Source organism: Bubalus kerabau, chromosome 19 (genome assembly GCF_029407905.1).
Source record: "Bubalus kerabau isolate K-KA32 ecotype Philippines breed swamp buffalo chromosome 19, PCC_UOA_SB_1v2, whole genome shotgun sequence".
NCBI lineage: Eukaryota > Metazoa > Chordata > Mammalia > Artiodactyla > Bovidae > Bubalus > Bubalus kerabau.
Window position 1 is genome coordinate 23,504,382 of NC_073642.1, and position 19,365 is coordinate 23,523,746.

A 19,365-nucleotide genomic window follows, 5' to 3' on the forward strand; every position below is an offset into this window, starting at 1 on the left:
ACTCTTGCCTGGAAAATCCCATGGATGGAGGAGCCTGGTAGGCTGTGGTTAATGGGGTCACGAAGAGTTGGGCACGACTGAGCAACTTCACTTTCACTTTCCTGCATTGGAGAAGGAAATGGCAACCCACTCCAGTGTTCTTGCCTGGAGAATCCCAGGGACGGGGGAGCCTGGTGGGCTGCCGTCTATGGGATTGCACAGAGTCGGACACGACTGAAGCGACTTAGCAGTAGCAGAGTGAGCACGCAGGACTAGGCCTTCTCATACATACACTGTCTGTGTGGGCACTGCCCACAGGTGCTCTGTAGGACACTTCTCCTGGGAGAAAGAATTCCTGTCCTTAGTTCCACCAGGACCCAACCCCACAGATGACAAAGGCAAGGTTGTTGTCTGAGGTTTATTGAAAATATTACAGCACAGCAGAAAGACTCAAACGGCTCCACGCGGTGTTTTGAAGTTCATCCCAACTGTAGGCTGAGTGACCTGCAGGTTGGACAAACTGCCAAAGTCCTGTAATGATAAAAACGGGCTTAGTGTGGCTGTTCTGGCAAGATCTGTGTCCAGAGTCCCAGCACCACCATTAGGCTACGCTTCACCAACCTCCTCCAGCTCGGGTCAGACTGCTGGGACCCTGCAGAAAAGTGACAGCCTTCTCCCCACCCCAGACCAGTAAACTCACAAGGGGGTGGACTCCATCTGAAGGATCCTCCACCCCAACAGTCACAAGGGAGCTGTCCTGTGCATTCTAAGACTTTTAACAGCATCCTCAGCCTTTACCCACAAGTCTGCTTGTATCCCCAGCTGTGACCAGGCATCACCAAATGTCCCCTGGGTGCAAAATCTGTCCCTTTGAGAATACTGCTCTAAGGCTAACGCAGTGCCCCTTCACTTTCAGGACCAGTCTCAGATAGGATGCATCACTCATGCAAGTCAGCATTTGTGAAGCAGGAAGAGGAGTGGTGGGACAAGGGCAGGGCCTGCCTCTGAGCTGGCTCAATGTAAGTGCAGTGAAACCAAGGCCCCACCACATAACCAGAAATTAATTCCTCATTTCATGCTCAAAGATCAATTTTACAGTTGAAAATAAAAAGCTACATTCCAGGATAGTGGTTATTTCAGGAGAAAATAATCTGTAACAGGCTTTAGCTATACTGGTGATGTTTTTCTGAAGCTGAGTGGTAGGTATATAGGAATTCATGCTATTACTTAAACATTTCATCATCATAAAAAAGGGAAAAATAAAGTTGCTCGAAATCAACTGCCTCCTGGACTTTGAAGCTCATGCTTTCACCAAAATGCAGAAGTACTAAGATAAATCACAGAAGAGACACTTATCAGTGTGCTGAAGACAGCTGAACCACTCAAGCAGTGCCCTGGCAGCACCAGAAATGAAACCAGAGCTCATGTTGAGTGGCTAACATGTGGACACAGGAGAGCAAGAAGAGCAACGGTCACTAGATCTGGGAGTTATCGTCACGTGGACAGCAAACTCAACCTTTAGCAACCAGCTAAACCCCCTCTGGAGGTAGTCCAGCTTAGTGGTTACAAGTATGGATGGATTCCCACCTCTGCCACCCACTAACCTGAAATTACCACTCCAACATCTATAAAATGTAAACAACAGGAGATGCCTCGAGGGATACAGTGAGGAAAACAACATATAGAAAATGTGGAGATTACCAGATATATTTTCAAGATTCAACAAGTGTTACCCAGTGGTATTACAGATAGTAGAGAGCTACTGGTAGTTGGCGACCAGGGAAACCCTACTTCAGGAATTCATCAAACACTCACCAAGAGCTTCAGCATTTCCTTAGTGTCAGGATCTACTTCAATGATTTCCTGATCCAGGGCTGAGACCTAGGAGAAACAAGGCAGGCCCCAAATAGTAATGAGTTAGAAAATCTCTCACCTTCCCTGCCTTTTCTACAAGATTCTTAAATGAGGAAGAAAAATTGGGGGAGGCGGGAAGCATAGAGGGGATACAATACAAAGTGAAAGTGAAGTCGCTCAGTTGTGTCCAACTCTTTGGAACCCCATGGACTGTAGGCCACCAGGCTCCTGCATCCATGGGATTTCCCAGGCAAGAATACTGGAGTGGGTTGCCATTTCCTTCTCCAGGGGATCTTCCTGACCCAGGGATCGAACAGTATCCCACAAATTCAGTATTTAAAAAACCTTAAGACTGGGTTTATAGCTATACTCCAGGAGTATTATGCCAAAGCAAAAAAAAAAAAGCCAGAAGACATGGTAAGTCACCAATCATTCAAGGTTCTCATGTACAGAACTTGCATGATCCTAACAGGGCAGAACACAACATATAGGCAAGTATTAACAGATTATGGGCACCAACAGCTGCTTATGGGCTTCCCTGGTGGCTAAGATGGTAAAGAATGTGGTAAAGAATTCCGCCTGCAATGTGGGAGACCTAGGTTCCATTCCTGGGTTGGGAAGATCCCCTGTAGAAGTGTATGGCAACCCACTCCACTATTCTTGCCTGGAGAATCCCATGGACAGAGGAGCGTGGTGGGCTACAGCCCAAGGGGTCTCAAAGAGTCCAATGCGACTGAGCCACTAAGCACAGCTCAGCTGCTTAACGAGGGGGGGGGGGGGGGGCAGTCTATGGAGATGCAGCTGAGGTGCCCCTGGAAACCAAGTACCTGAAACGGTTCTCAGGGACCTGCTTTTATCTTTCAGGATGAACCAGAGGTCCAGAGTAAGCCCCAGAAAGTTTACCTCAGGCACGTAATTGTCTCTCCTCTCTCTCTCCTCCTCCTGCAGCTTGATGGAGATACCTCTCACCGGGCCTCTTTGAATCCGCTTCATCAGATGTGTGACGTAGCTACAAAGCGCCCAAGAACACACATTGGTCCCCACGGTACACAGCATGTCTGGATGTGCACGTAGGAGCTTCAGTTCTTTTCCCGCAGTGAGAAGGGAGAGGAGTCATCTTGGGAGTCCTGGCTCTAAGAATCTTCTACATAAACAGAACCTCTACACGCAGCTCCGCTTAACCAGGCCATGCCTGTCCTCTGTGTATTCATGTTCGTTTGTAAAACCACCAAATACTCCAACAAACTTTCGCGATCCCTCCCAACCCTCATCTGCTTTCCTTCGAGTTCCAATTTACGCAATTCAGCAGTAAATCAAGTAGGTCTTTAAATATTCTCTTCCAGAGATCGACTGGGGCTAACTTCGTCCAAGCGCCATTGCAGTCAAACAGCCAAGTATCAATGCAACGTGAACACAAGACAACTTCACCAAGAAACCCCACAGATGCACAGCTCCCAGGACCCACCCGCGGGGCCACGGAGGCCCTGGAAGCCGAACGCAGACTCGACTCACCCTGCGATCTTATTGCGAAGCTTCTTGCTGGGAATAATGGCGATTTCCTCGCACACACGCTTGTTGGTGTGGAAGTCATTGCCCAGGCGCGTGTAGTACTTCTCAATGATGACCCGGGCCGCTTTCTTTACGGTTTTGGTGCGAACGCGGCCCTGCGGGTGGAGAAAATACGGTCACTCGCGAGCCAGGACCACCCCGCTCCAGGAAACAGCGCGGCGTCACACCCTGACCCGAGTTGGGTTCGTGGGCTGGGGCTGAGCCCGGTACAGTAAAGGCCCGGCCGGGCAGTGGTGGAGCGCGGGGTCAACGCGGAAACCAGCAACCTAAGGAGGCTTCAGCCTCACAGGGCAGTGCGCGCCTCCTTACGGGCTGGGAGCTGAGGGAAACAGCGGATGGAGGACGATTCTAGCGGGCACCAACTTGGAGCCAAAACACCTACCATGTTGGCGGGTCCCTGGTAAAAGAGGAAACAGGAAGCACAAGAGAGACCTATAAAGCGCAGGCCAGAAAGCCGCTTCCGCCTAGCCTGGAACGCGCTGAGCCTACTCCAGCGCACCACAGCGACCCCTAGCGGGGCGGAGGCAAAATAGAACGGAAATGTGGACGGCCCGTCTGCATCCCGTGGGCGAAACGAGCTATTGATCCGCCCCATGATGGGTAAGGCTCCTCCGCTCCGCCCCGCCTATGGTCGTCTTAGGCTGGTGTCTGAAAGCCTTCTACAGTGGTTTCTACTGCTTCTACATCGGTCCTGAGTATTCATTGGAAGGACTGACGCTGAAACTCCAATACTTTGTTGGCCACCTAATGTGAAGAACTGACTCATTGGAAAAGACCCTGATGCTGCGAAAGATTGCAAGTGGGAGAAGGGGACGACAGAGGATGAGATGGTTGGATGGCATCACTGACTCGATGGACATGAGTTTGAGTAAGCTCCAGGAGTTGGTGATGGACAGCGAAGCCTGGTGTGCTGCAGTCCATGGAGTCGCCGAGTCCGACACGACTGAGAAACTGAACTCTACAGAGGTTGGATAGCCCAAGGGCTTGCAGAAGAGGTGCATGTCTTCCACACATGCCAGGGGCGGTGTGTGTGTGTGTGTTGAGTCGGGGCGGGGGTGGGGGGGGAGGACAGCGGCAGCGCGTGGATGTAAGGAAAAGTGAGAAGGTAGGGGATGGCCTCCCGCACCAGGTCCCCACCAAGGTCAGCGCCTTGTAGCCTGGTGGAGACACAAGTACAACTGGGAAATGATTATCTCATTTCCGAGTCTTTGCTCAAATGTCACCTTATCAAAGGGGCTTTTCCTCCAATTTATTTATTAAGTAGCACTGTTATCCTTTTATAATTTTTTTTTTTAGCACTTCAGTTCAGTTGCTCAGTCGTGTCCGACTCTTTGTGACCCCATGAACCACAGCATGCCAGGCCTCCCTGTCCATCACCAACTGCTGGAGTCTACCCAAACCCATGTTCATTAGGTTGATGATGCCATCCAACCATCTCATCCTGTCATCCCCTTCTCCTGCCCTCAATCTTTTCCAGCATTAGGGTCCTTTCAAGTGAGTCAGCTCTTCACATCAGGTGGCCAAAGTATTGGAGTTTCAGCTTCAACATCAGTCCTTCCAATGAACACCCAGGACTGACCTCTTTTAGGATAGACTGGTTGGATCTCCTTGAAGTCCCAGGGACTCTCAAGAGTCTTCTCCAACACCACAGTTCAAAAGCATCAATTCTTCAATTCTTCAGTGCTCCACTTTCCCTATAGTCCAACTCTCACATCCATACATGACTGCTGGAAAAACCACAGCCTTGACTAGACGGACCTTTGTTGACAAAGTAATGTCCATATGCTGCCTAGGTTGGTCATAACTTTCCTTCCAAAGAGTAAGCGTCTTTTAATTTCATGCCTGCAGTCACCATCTGCTGTGATTTTGGAGCCCACAACAATAAAGTCAGTCACTGTTTCCCCATCTATTTGCCATGAAATGATGGGACTGGATGCCATGATCTTAGTTTTCTCAATGTTGAGCTTTAAGCCACCTTTTGCACTCTCCTCTTTCATCAAGAGGCTCTTTAGTTCACTTTCAGCCGTAAGGGTGGTGTCATCTGCATATCTGAGGTTATTGATATTTCTCCCGGCAATCTTGATTACAGCTTGTGCTTCCCCCAGCCCAGCATTTATGATGTACTCTGCATATAAGTTAAATAAGCAGGGTGACAATATACAGCCTTGACATACTCCTTTTCCTATTTGGAACCAGTCTGTTGTTCTATGTCCAGTTCTAACTGTTGCTTCCTGACCTGCATACAGGTTTCTCAAGAGGCAGGTCAGGTAGTCTGGTATTCCCATCTCCTTCAGAATTTTCCAGTTTATTGTGATCCACACAGTCAAAGGCTTTGGCATAGTCAATAAAGTAGAAATAGATGTTTTTCTGAAACTCTCTTGCTTTTTTGATGATCCAGCACTGCTATCCTTTTAATGTTGCTCTAGCATTTCTTAGCACGTGTCAGTGACTTGTCTCAGCTTTCTAAGCTAGGGATGAATCCTGTGTCAGCAGTGTTTTGCGTTGAACAGCGCCTAGCACAAAGTTCGTTCTCAAATATTTACCGGCAGGGCCCAGTTCACCTGCAGTGCCTCCAACTGAGGCGCCTTCTCCAACCACCCCTGCTGTCTTCAGGCTGTTCCTGTCTTACCCATCCTCAAACGTAGTCCTTCTGAAGCCAACAGCACTGGATCCTTGCTACGCTGGCACCCCCAACAGCCTCAGGAGTACTGCTCCTTCTCTCCATCTCTGCTGAAGTGGGTTCCAGGCCCTCACCTGACTTAAGGAAGGGCTGGGCTGCCCAGGTTGGATGAGGTTAGGGGCACCAGGCTGTGTGCCTCATCCCTCAATTCCTGGACAGTCCAGTCAGTCCCTCTAAACTGACTGGGAATGGAAGGCTGAAGGAGAAGCAGCTCGTGCCCTGAAAGCAGCATGTGGACCAGAATGAGACAAACGGGGAGAAGAGATGACTCTGAACAGGACAGGACACCAAAAGGGCGGGTCAGAGCCCCTGCTCCGAGAGAGCTGCAGGAGTTTACCAGCAAACTTCGCACTAGGCTGCAGCCAGCTGTGCCTTGGCTGACCAGACTCCCCACCCACGACGACAGTGAGTTCTTGCATCTCTTCATGGAAGGGATGCTTCAGCACACAGAGCTCCCTCCACCAATGACTAAAATGGAATCTTCCAGAAATTGCTCCAGCAGCTGGGCCCAGGCACAACCTACCTGAAAAAATCATCAGTAGACCAGGATTAAATAAATCCTGTAAGTCTGTGAGGTAAGAGTCCAGGTGATAGTCCCGAAGAATAGCAAAAATTTACTCCCGTTCAGTAAAGAACTGGGTCAGCATAGATGACTCCAATAGACAGGAAGCCTCCCAAGAAGAAGAAAGCTCTGAGACGTAGAGGAGGAGCTGAGAACAAGTGGCCTGTGCCGACTCCCAAGGAGCTAGCCTCCGGTCCCTCCAAGGCCGGTCTAGGATGATGAGAAGAGGAGCCCCCTGCCTGCTGCCTGCTAAGTCACTCAGCTCTTACTCTTCACAACCCCATGGACTATAGCCTGACAGGCTCCCCTGTTCATGGGATTTTTCCAGGCAAGAATGCTGGAGTGGGTCACCATGCCTTCTTCCAGGGGATCTTCCCGATCCAGGGATCAAACCCATGTTCTCTTCTGCCTCCTGCATTAGAACCTCAGGCGGGTTCTTTACCACTACCGCCACCTGGAAAGCCCAAGAGGAGCCCGAGAAAGTTTATTTGTGTGGTCTTTTTACATACCTGGACCAGAGGTACCCACTTACCAGAAAGGCACCTTCAAGGTGCATGAAGGGAACCAGAATGACTTAAAGGGGCAAGTCCCCACATGGCCCCTCCAATAACCTGGGCAGGAATCCTGTCCATTACAGAAGATGCAAGGAAATGTGCATTTTTACTCTGAAATCCTAAGTGTCTCACTGTTCCCATTCCCCCACCTCAGACACAGAGACAGAACCGGAACTCTGCTGCAACGTGTTTATTATGTGCCAAAAAAACTACACCACAGCTTACTCCACACACCTGTAGGAGAGTGCAGTCTTGCCTGCATATACTACAATGAGGTAGAGACTTCACACACAGCTTCACGAAACCCACAGAGTAGCTGGGATATGCAACAATGCAACGTCAGCTCAGCAGGAGGGAGGAGGGGCATTATGACACTGGTTCTTTGGCACACAGCTTCCCAAAGAGGGGCAAGTCGTTTTGTTGTTTTTTGTTTTTTTTTTTAAAAAAAAGGAAGGAAAGAAGAAAGAAAAAGTCAAGTTTTCAAATTCCAGTAGCATTTCAGTCGACCGCAACTGTTGCTTCATACGCTTCTCAAACGAAGGAAATCAGGGTAGGGTACTTGTCCCCTCTGAGAGAAAGGGCTCCTGTGAGCCTTCATCTGCCCCCACCAGAAAGCAGCCCTTTTTAGCTCAGTTACAAAAGAAAAAAGTCCTGTGACTTTGTGATTAAAAACTTCTATCAACCCTCCCCCCCCACATAAGTGCAACTTAAGAAGGTGCAATAAACCATTTTAAAACTATATACAGCAGCCGCTCAAACATCATTCATCCAGTCCAGTTTCAAATCCAAAAAAAATTTTTTTCTTGGTTGCAAATGCCTTGATTTGCAACTGTGAGAAACAGTGACCAGCAGTCCCCCAGACACAAATTTGCTATAATGTTAAAAGCTGCCAGGAAAGAAAAAAAATCTCTTGTTCCAAACGACTTAAAAACTGTTTTAAGGAGTGTAAAAAGGAACCGGTAAAAACCCTCGAGCGTAAAATATGAAATATGATTTTGGTTTAAATGAAGAGCAAAGTCTCCTTGTTGTTTACAGTAAAAAACACCAGCTGAACACTCAGTTTATGCCGTTCAGGTGGGGGTTAAATAAATGGAAAGGCACTGTATGGCAACTGCAAGAATGAAACCAATGAGACCTGCACATCATCACCATCAGTATTGCAAGGAATGTAAAAAAGCGCTTTTAATAAATAAACCTAGATGTAGGCGTCGTGTCAATACCTTCTGGACACGTAGTTCTTTTTTTTTTTTTTTTTTGCTTTTCATCGGCAAAATGAGGAACTAAAATCTGGGAAAACTACAGAGTCGCTTGGAGGGTGAGCCAGAGGGTCCTTGCCCTGGCACACCCTCTGAAAACAAAACCCGACAAAACTCATTGTGCATTAATTAGTGCAGAAACAAAGACAGATTCAGCAAGTGCAAAGGTGACTACGATTTCCCTTGTCCTCGGGAAGCCAGCTCCCTGGTCGCCGGTGGCAGGTGGGCCGCAGCGGAGGCGGCCGGCCCTGGGTGCACAGGCCCCTCTAGCTGGAGTCGCGGTTCTTCTGGTTCCGCATCAGGGGGCTATGGTGACGCAGGCCCTCCATGCTGTGCCGCCAGTGCCAGCAGCTCCGGCAGAAGTACTTGAAGCACACCTGCGAGGGGAGAGAGCAGAGGAGCCAGGCCCGTGTCACACCAGCCGGGGGGTGGCTGCGTGCGCTGTCTGCTCCGACCAGGAGGGCGTGGGCATTCCTGATGGCCTCTGTGGGGTCACAAGAGCTGGCCCCGGGGACTCCTCTTGTCCCCCCCCAACACGGGTACCTGGACTTAACTGCGCACGCTGGGCTCCTAGTGTGTAGCGGCCATGCCAGCTCCCCTCCTCAGTTCTGAGCACCCAGCTGCTCTTCCAGTCCCTGCCCATCCTACCTCCCGTGGAGCACTTGTGTCACACGGCCACATACATTAAGGGACAGCGTTCAAAGACAGTGACTCCAGGCCCTAAGGCCAGGCAGCACGGCTTCGGCGTCACACTCAGTGAGGAGAGGTGACTGTGCACGTAGATCAACACCTCAGCCCCAGCCCCTCACTCCTGCTGGCTGTGTAACCTCAGGCAGGCCACTAACTTCCAGATATCTGAAAATGGGGACCATCTGTGAAACACACTGACACACACAAGCCTGTGAGAAGAGGCTGATCAGACCCACACGTGATCTCAAGCTCTCCCCAGCAACCCACACTTACTTCACATTCTCCTCTTGCAGCCTCCGTTTAACTACTATCTACTCAGACTCCAAACCTGAGCGACAGCACCACTGCAAAACTAACTGCAAGCACACACACAGTGCCGTGTCCGCCCAGGTCCCCAACCTCTCCTGTCACCAGCAGCACAGGCACCACTTGGAGACTGGTCACAAACGCGAGGCTCAGGCCATGCTCCAAACCTGCTGAATCAGACTGTGCACTGACACAGATCCTCAAGTGATGAGCAGACACACCACAGAGGACGAGACGCTCCGTCCAGCACATCCAGATCTGTGCTCCACCCAGAAGCATGCGACAAAGCTGCCGTGCTGCTTTCTGCCTGCTTCTGACAACTGGGTACAAACCAGGTAGCAGCACCGAAACAGCCCAGAGATTCAGAAGTCAATAGAGACGGATTCCTTGCCTAGGAAGAATCAGCCTAAACGGTGTAGAGCTACAACAGCAGGACATGCCTGGCTCACAGGTAGTGCTGACCACACCTGCCCGGGTCCCTGTCATCCTCAAAACCACCCATGAGCAGCAGTGCCCCACTGCACAGCACCCCCAGGACAGGGAGGCCACAGCACCAAGACTCAGCTCCACAGGCTTTCCCGCAGTTCAGGGTCAAACATCACTGCTGCTTCTGCTGCGCTCTAGGACAACCAGGAGAAGCCTGAGACATCCGCGTTCCACGTGATGAACGTGACGTGACAACGTTTAACTGAGAGCAAGGGTTCTGTAAACCTCTCAAGTGCCCAGAGGACTCACCTGATCCCGACAGAAGAATGGGCCAGGCTGGGAGCTGCAGATATGACACACAGAGTCTTCCAGGTAAGGGTCGATCTGAACCTGCAGACAAAGGCAGAGCAGGATCACTAAAGGGCTGCTTCTCACGGGGAGCCCAGAGGGGCCATAAGAGAAGGGTGGGTATGGGTCATCTATATGAACACAAGGCAGTTCCTATTTTAAGGGGCCCAGAAAGAACTAGGGCAGAGGACCCAGAGATCCTTGAGAGAGACAAGATCACTGCAGCAGCTTCCAGGCTGGCTGTGCACAGCGTGGCAACCCCACACGTTACCGCCTGGCCTTCTCAGCAAACCTGACCCGCAACGCACTCACTCAGCAAAAAACAAGCACTCGGAGGATGCAGGTCAGGATGGAAGTCAGCTTAGCTCGCAGTGCTGGTCAAGGACCACAGTGAGGGAAGGTGACCCCATGCTGAGGCTCCCATCCCCTCTCATCAACCGAGACCAGGGCCACCTTCAACCCTGACCCTCAGGTGCGTCAGTGGAAGTCTGGCTCATAGCCAGCATGGCACAGCTCTCGTCTTGGGCCGGCCCTGAGTGGTGGCTGCCCAGACCTCTCAGATGGCCCAGAGGAGGGTACAGACCAGCCCACTCACCTTCTTGGTGAACTTGGTGGTCTTGATCTCCACAAAAGCAGCACTGACTGCTTTCAGGTAACTGCGCTGGTTGTTGAAAGTCACACGACCAGAGCCTACGGAAGACGGGAAACTCACCCTCGAGCCCGTCTCCCAAAGGCCACGTGTCAACACTCAGGAAAGCCTGCTCCTAGATCAGCACGGCGCTGCCCAACAGAAACATAAACGCGGGCTACTCGCGTGACTTTACTGATTCCCAGTAGCCACCTCTAAGGAATATAGTGGAATGAATGAAAAGAATGCAGGGAAATTAATTTCAGTAATATTTTTTCTTTAATCCAACATTTCATCATTTCAACAGGCGGCACTAGCATGTTTCAAGCCCTCGGAGTCATGTTCAGCTGGTGGCACCATGTCAGACTGCAACTGCAGACCACGGTGGCACAGCCCCTCAGGAGTGGCCCCTCGGGGGAGGAAATAGACTCCTTTGTGTGGGCAAACCCACAGGCGTGGTTATTCCAGGTCAGAGCAGAAAGCCAGACACAGGCAGAGCACAGCTCAAGGCAGGGCAGGCAGGGGAGTCAGAAGCAGCACCCCCTGCCCAGCACCACCTCTACCCTATGGGCTCTGAGGTCCCCACCCTCAGTGTGCAGTTCCGCTGCGATGAGCACACAACGCTCCTTCCTGCCCAGACACGCTGTGGGTGGGCAGACGGTGCATGAGGGTGGGGGGAGCCAGTGTTGATCAGGAAGGCCAGGCCCTGTTCCACCTCCAAGCCCCAGCACTGAGACGATTCTGTCACAACTGGGAACCTGACCTTTCTCAGTGGCCAGGCCCCTAGACTCCCCTCCGCTAGGACAGCATGAGCTGTGACCACATTCTACTGCCTGGGTCACCCTGAGTCCTGCCTCAGCCTAGCTTGGTCTCTGACCCTGGACAAGACCACTTTTCAAGGCCTCTTAATAGAGGAAACCAGGCAAGTTCAGGAAAGTCCCAGCCTTTTAATAAAGTATTACCTGTTGTCTGTCTTAGAATGGTTTGGCTGTGAATGCTGACCTTCAAACCAGTGTTCCTGTTTTGTTTTCACCTCCTATCACCTCCTATAGGGCTCCTATCAACTTTCTTCCCCTTCAAGGGAGGTAGGGGGAGAGGGGTGGGTACAGAGAGGTCAGTACTGGTGGCATACCTAGAAAAAGATGCTCGATTGCTGGTATATGCTGATGAGCAGGCCTGGGTCAGGCCTCGCCTCCACTCCCCTAGGAGCGTGTCACAATCTTGGTCTACACCCTGGGGCCGTCCAGCTGTGCCACACAGAAGTGGGACACTCACCAATGGGATACTTGTGCTTATCTGTGTCAATCCCAGCATACACTACACCACCAAATAGGTCGTTGAGAATGGCGGCCAGGGCCTCAGCGTTGAGCATCCCATGCAGCGCACCCACGAACACCGTCCTGCTGGGGTCGAGCCTCTGGGAGGGACTCTGCACAAAGTTGCTGTCGGCCAGGACCCAGGGGATCACCTGCACCTGAAAGCACCCACAGGTGTGTCAGTCCCCACCATGGCTCCCGCAGCAGGAGGCGTGCGCCGCAGACGAGGCTGAGCCCCACACCGTCCCAGGCACCCTCAACCCCAGCACAGCGAGACCTGAATCTCACTGAGGCCGTGAGTCCAAAGTGGTGCAAAGACAACAAATGGTCGAACAGTAGCCACTCATCCTGAAGAGAAAGCACTGTCCCGAACTATCACACCCAGGATCCTGGTTCTCTGTCACAACCTTCAACAGTGGGGTTCCAACAAAGGACCGTGGACACTGATGAACACACAGCATGGTCCGGAGTCCCTGGACAGGAAGGGCTCGCAGAGGAACGACAGGACAGGAGCTTGAAGGACAAAGGGTGGGGACCCTTAAGGTATCTGTGAGGAATGGTTACTGGCCCAACATGTGTATCAGAGGGCTTGGACAGGAGCAGTGGGCTAGCCGGAAAGACGCAGGGTCACAGTCACATACAGGAGGTCACTGTGGTTCAGCAGAGCAGAAAGACACCAGGGCAGGAGCAGACTGTGCCCTCTGCCTCCAAACCCCTTGAGCCTAGAACAGAATCTGGCTGGCAAAGCAGGCAGGAGGCCCAGAATGAAGTGGGTTGACAGATGATCAGTAAGTGTTCTTGGAAGATTAATCTGTGAAGTTTTTTTGTTTTTTTGTTTTTTTAACAAAAGGTCTCAAAGTTCTAGAAGAGATTTGAGGCAGAAAACCAGCAAGGAGGCAAAACAGTAGTACAGAGGACAGATGATGAAGACCAGGAGAAGGCTGGGGGAGCTGGGCACAGAACAGGCCATGACCAAGAATATTCTTCTAGAGGAAAATCTGCAGAATGCAGACCACCTGGGCATGGTGGGGAAAGAGAAGAATCAGGACTGATGGGTTGCAGACCGAGGTAACCATGGGGAACCGATTTCACTGAAGATGCAAAAGCCCATCTTGTTTTTTCCATTCCCATGGGAAAGTATCGCATCCCGGGTGCCACCAAGCTTTCCAAAGTGAAAAGTGAAAGTGAAGTCGCTCAGTCGTGTCCAACTCTTTGCGACCCCATGGACTGTAGCCTACCAGGCTCCTCACCCATGGGATTTTCCAGGCAAGAATACTGGAGTGGGTTGCCATTTCCTTCTCCAGGAGATCTTCCCAATCCAGAGATTGAACCCAGGTCTCCTGCATTGCAGGCAGATACTTTACTGACTGAGTCACCAGGGAAGTCTCTTCCTTAAACGTCAGAGTACACGATCACAGGACATCCTGAAGAAAGGCCCTGCAGGATGGTGGGGCTCAAGTAGGACCTGAGCCTACAGAGAGGTGAGTCTCGGTCGAAGGTAAGAGGAGGGCCACAAAAGTGAGTAGTTTGTCTGGGAAAGAAAAGGGGGCATCAAATACCTACTACTATGGAGGGGAGATACAAGGCAGGAAGAGGGTCAGAGAGGGATGAGAACCAGGGCAGCCTACAGTCCATGCAGCCAAGAGACACACTACAGCACTGCCGGGTGATGAGATGGGACCAGGACGCAGGAAGGCGTCTGCAGGGGCACTGGAGAGGGGGAGGGTCTGTGGTAGCCTCTCACTGCGAAGGCAGTGACAGCTGTGTGAGCTCCACGCAGCAAGAAAGGACAGAAAGTAGGGAAGCTGTGGGTCACTGTGGGCAGCCAGAGGACAAAATGCGTACCAATACTAGGAAACATCTGTAAAACCAAGAGTCAGCTCTGTAAGGTGGATCTCTTATTTTAAGCCAATGTGACCATCTCAATGAAGCAGGCATCTTCCCCCTTAAACTACAGATTTCAATAGACTTCACTCTCTAGAGCAGCTTTAGGTTCACAACAAAACTGAGCTGAAAGTGTGGAGTTCCTGTATACCCACTGCCTCCACAGCCTCTCTGACTCTCAGTGCTCCCCACTGGAGTGGTCCATTTGTTCCAATCACGGAGCCTACACTGACATCACTGTCCGAACTCCATGGTTTACATCAGGGTTCACACTTGGTGTCTGTTTTTCCACTGTAACTCTATGGGGTTTTTGGCAACTGTATAATGGCATGTTGGACACGACTGGGCGACTGAACAACAACAATCTACCACTTTAATGTTGTAAGACAGCAACTTCACCATCCTCACTGTCCTCAAAATCTTCTATGCTTTGCTTGTTTATCCTCCAACCCTGTAAGCCCTGGCAACTGCAGACCTTTTTACTAATATAGGCATTTCAATCTTCCATTTTATAAAGGAGGAAATGAAGTTTGAGAGATATTGACTATCTAGTCCAATATCACAAAACACACTCTATAATCAAATTTTTAAAAGTTTAACACCGATTCCTGAGTTCAGAACTTTGACAAGTGGTTCTCCAACACCACCCATTAGCACCACCTGGGGAACTTGGTTAAGGTGCAGATTCTCAAGCTCCAACCAAACTGACAGAGATCCTGAGGCAAGGTCCACAAACACGCAGTGAGGTCCCAGGTAGGATGACTCCTTGCTTGAGACTCAAGATGCTAATCGCACACAAGGCTGACACAGCAGAGATACAAAGGGAGAGAGAATCAGATGGAGAGAACCACATACTAAAAAAGCCCTGAATGGCAGTGCAGAAGTCACCATGGGCGGGGGTGGGGGGGGGCGGCTACAGAGGGATTTACCCCAGGTTGGGAGGTCAGCAGGCACAGCTGGAGGGCAGGACTAGGAGGAACCAACTGTAGATGTTAAGACAAAGCAGAGTCCATCTCATTTCTAAGAGAAGAGGTTTGGGAAGGAAGTGTTGGCTCGAGTAGGAAGGAGACTGAGAGCTGGGACACAGTCTGATTTCCATCAGCAGGAGCACACACAAACCGCTCATGCCCAGAGGTGGCAGCGGCAGCTTTAATACATCAGAGAGTGTTTGCTACCCTCACCGCAGGGCAAGAAGAGCAGCCCTTTCACCTCAGTAGGAATTCGCGTCTGCACCTGCGTACCCACCTCCCCATGAAGCCCGCCTCTTCACAGCCAGGCCCCTGATCCAGCAAGGGCTCTGCACCAGCTCACCTCCTTGCAGCGCATCCTCCGGCTGGACATCTTGAAGTAGTACTCGCTCAGGCCGTCCGGGCTCAGCGGGTCATGAGAGCAAGCCTGAAGCAAGGCCCGGACAGACTTCTCCAGTTCGAAGACCAGATACACATACCCTATTACCAAGGAAGGAGAAAGTGCATTAACATCCCTCGGGGGGGGGGCTAGTCCTCAGCAGGGGATTTACGGCAGGGTGTTGTTGCTGGGTTTTTTTTCCCCCAAGAAAGATGGCATATGGCTAAGACACATTTGTGTCCTACTTCCAACGCGGGGAAGGGTGGGTGCGGCAGGACAGAGGGTCCCGTCATCACCACACAGCTCTTCACAGCACAGCACAAAGCATGCTCACATCGGCAAGCCTGGCTTTCCTGGGGGAAGGAGCGACATGGGGTCTGTGGCGTGGGGGCAAAGGTACTTCTTTAAAAGCCTAGTTTGATCACTAGTTCATCAGTGAAGATGGGGCAGCGTGAAAATAGCACCTGCTCCTTTCTACAGGGAGTGAATCTCATTTCAGACCAGTGAGGACTCAGACACTTGGTCCTCATTTCTGCTAACTCCAGAGGGATCTCAGAATCAGGTCAGGCGACAACGTCACTGGGCAGGAAAGACAAACACCTCGCTTTGAGAGGACAGGAACTACTGGGGTTCAGGTTGGAGGGAGGTGTGCATGGGCTTTTCCAGGCAGCCCCCACTGCAGTGTGAGTCTGGATGGACAGGTGGAACGTTAGCTCAGAAGGAACACAGGGGCGTGCGGGGTGAGGAGAAGTGCCAAGAGCTCTGTGCTCTGGAACGCCCGAACCACATTACCAGCATGCATGTGCCATCCCAGTGTCCCTCAGTGCAATCAGGTACTGGGGAGGGAGAAAAAGCTCCTACCATGTCTGCATTACCTTTCGGCATATTACCTTTGGGAGGACACCGGGGGTGCTTGCCATCCTTACCAGGCCACTCCACACTCAAAGAGCCGAAAACACGGAAGGTGTTAACCAATCCAGCTGCAAAGGGATGGAAACAATGGCAGACACTTGGGCACCTTTCTCCCCAGGACGGCACAAGCACAGGGCCATCAGCGTCGCTCGCCCTCCTGGACAGGCAGCTCTGAGCTGGCCCTAGGTCTCCAGGGACACGTGTGGGCACCAGACCCAGCAGCACTGCAGGCTCTGTGAAGGCTCCTTTCCCCTCACAGCTGTTCCTGTCATACCCTGAGCCCAGGCAGAGGCTCAGGGCCTGGCCTGGCCTCAAGGCCAAGTCTCATCCTCTGGAAATACAGGGCCACCTTCAACACCTGAAGCAGAAGGACTCAGAGCTCACCTTCCGTAATGTCCCAGGGGACGCCTCCTAGGAACACCTTGCAAGAGTAGATGGGGTTCTTGTAGTTCCGGGGAGGGAGCTGACCACTCCATGTGCAGGTGGCTTCATTCACAGCTTTGGCAGAAGACAAAGAGAAACTGGAGTCAGAGAAGCCACAAAGGCACTGCCCTTCTCTGTGGTGAACCTGCTCGGGAAGGAGACAGGCCACAGTCCCCTAGCCTGGCTGCTGGGAGAACATTCATGACTACTCTGAAAAGCAAGAAACTGGACACCTCTGAAAACCTGTCAGCCCAGTATGGTAACCCTGATTCACCAGTTTTGTTTCTCTACTAAAACTGGGAGGAATGGCAAACCACATGTGCAGGGTGAAAACGATCACAACCTGAGCAATTTTCAAACATAAAACTGATACACTAACCAGAAGACAGTTTTATCTAGTCACTGCTTACAATACCAATTAATTTGAATTTAGAATTATAGGCATACCTCGGAGGCATTGCAGGGTTTTGTGCCAAATCACCACAATAAAATGAACATTGCAATAAAGCTGATCATATAAACTTTCTGGTTTCCCAGTGAATATAAAAGTTGTATTTATATTATATTATCATCTATTAAGTGTGTGACCACATCATGTCTCAAAAAAACAATTTTATTGGCTAAAAAATGCTAACCATCATCTGACAACACACGTCACTATAAACCTTCAATTTGTTAGGGAAAAAAAAAGCAATCTCAATAGATTGGAAGTTTGGGATTGACATGTACACACTGCTCTATTTAAAATAGATAACCAGTAAGGACCTACTGTATAGCACAGGGAACTCTGCTCAATATTCTGTAATAACCTAAATGGGAAAAGAACCTGTAAAAGAATGGACACATACACCTCTCTAACTGAATCACGTCGCATACACTTGAAACTAACGCAGCAGTATTAACCAACTGTGCTCCAAAAAAAATTTTTTTTAATTCAGTATTTGTAAAGTGCGATAAAGTGAAGTTCAATAAAACGGTATGCCTGTACTTGAAAGTAAACTGGACAATTTTTCATACAACATCCTAAATGCTTCCTGGTCCAAATGGACCTTCTCTGCAAATGTTCAAATAAGGAACATCATTTCGTTCTCCTGTCTGCTCCATGAGCTCATCACTTACAGAAGTCAGGACACTGACAGTAAGAACCCCACCAGCAAGACAAGAATGTGGTCACAACTGCTCCAAGTCAGAACTATTCCGCACCATCTCTAGACATATCTGCGGTACTGAAGGAGACACTGGGCCTTCCCGATGCAAGCACTGTAAGATAAGAGATTTTCTCCCAATCCCTCAGCTTCCTATTTATACCAAACAGAACCCTGTCCAAACCTCTTATAAAGTTTCTCTGACACAGTTAAGAAACCCTTAAGAAACCCTTGTTGCTGTATAGAGTTGAAACCATCTTCTGTTTGACCTGCCCTAAACTTTCTCGAGTCCCTGCTCTTCTTGGTGACTGACCAGTCCAGCCTCCTATTGGACCAGTCTTCAATCCTGTCTCCACTCAGTCTATGCCCTTGCAGATCAGAGACTGACCTCAGCGCGGACCAACTAGTCCTTGCCTGTTTTACTCTCCTCCTCCACAACTGGACTACACAGCCAGTGAAATGAACCATCATTTTCATTCAGGACAATGACATGGAAGGCCACTCTGAAAGGCGCAGGTCCAATGTGTTGCTACAGCAGGAAATTTAGGCACCATCAGCAATATTTGGTGAACAAAAACAGAAGTCGATATAATGGCCTCACCCAAAAGCACGGTAAAGTTACTTCATAGGGGAGCAACGGCAATAGACATCCGTTACCTTGGAGGTGGACAAATGGACAACCCACACATCCCTTGGATACCAAGCAGAAAGTCTTGGGGAAGGAGGCTCCAGTGTGGGTTGTGCCTGACACATCTCTGAATGAGGAGGGGTGGGAGGGAGGCAGACAAAATTCTAGGCACCACTGCCAGGGTTTCTCTTGAAGCATCTACCCAGGAAAAGACTCAAAATCAACAGCAGTGCATGATCTCCATGGAAGAGAACAAGTCAGAGATGGATCCAAACGCTAAGGGGAATGACCCTGTGGTTCTAGGTCATCACGTTCCCTCTCTGCTCCGATTCAAAGGCGTTCCCGAGTTTGTCCCCATTAGCACTTACTCCTCAAAACAGACCATTCTGTGAAGATGCAGAGACTCCACCATGCAATCAAGTCCTCTTCCGGACAGGTCACTTGTCTGCCCCGAGAACGAGGGCTCGGGCCCCACTGCAGGTGCATGCCCACACTTACCTGCAGCTTGCCTGTGTAGCCTGGCCTCTCTCTCTATGCTGAAAGGGTCTTTGGGAGCTTCGAGGAGGTCCCAGGACGGCCACACAGAAGCTCCTGGCCATCTCTTTGATGCACTGGTTGGGGAGGGAGTGACTGCAGCCAGAGCAGCTTGCTCTTGGTCCATCCGGGACCCAACCCCCATCTTTAAAGGGTCTCTGGGGCCACCCCCCGTCAGAGACAGGAAGGGCAGGGGAGGGGAAATTCGGAGGCTTGACTAGGGAAGGAAAAAGGAAGACAGAGGTTTTTAAATGACAGGTGTTATAAAAGTAATAATTACACTATAGAAATTATGAAAAATACCATTTAATATTTGATACATTT

General features: G+C 50.6%; 1 protein-coding gene across 11 annotated transcripts in view; it reads right to left on the bottom strand.

Annotated features, from left to right (window-relative positions):
• Positions 1-383: 383 nt before the first annotated feature.
• The window catches only part of CPEB1 (cytoplasmic polyadenylation element binding protein 1), a 119,839-nt gene continuing 100,857 nt past the window's right edge, over positions 384-19,365 (bottom strand). For 4 of the 11 annotated variants that reach the window (XM_055556630.1, XM_055556629.1, XM_055556626.1 and 1 more), the window contains 11 exons: positions 19,006-19,258; positions 16,696-16,809; positions 16,275-16,379; positions 15,364-15,500; positions 12,128-12,326; positions 10,820-10,914; positions 10,186-10,266; positions 3,346-3,497; positions 2,737-2,842; positions 1,795-1,860; positions 384-510 (listed from right to left, as the gene is read on the bottom strand). In XM_055556630.1, the coding sequence (XP_055412605.1) occupies positions 430-510; positions 1,795-1,860; positions 2,737-2,842; positions 3,346-3,497; positions 10,186-10,266; positions 10,820-10,914; positions 12,128-12,326; positions 15,364-15,500; positions 16,275-16,379; positions 16,696-16,809; positions 19,006-19,258 (1,389 nt within the window). In that variant the 3' untranslated portion in view covers positions 384-429. Of the gene's footprint in view, positions 511-1,794; positions 1,861-2,736; positions 2,843-3,345; positions 3,498-3,784; positions 4,013-7,373; positions 8,832-10,185; positions 10,267-10,819; positions 10,915-12,127; positions 12,327-15,363; positions 15,501-16,274; positions 16,380-16,695; positions 16,810-19,005; positions 19,259-19,365 lie in introns of those variants that run through there. The other 7 variants (XM_055556635.1, XM_055556634.1, XM_055556633.1 and 4 more) reach the window with 5 other exon arrangements.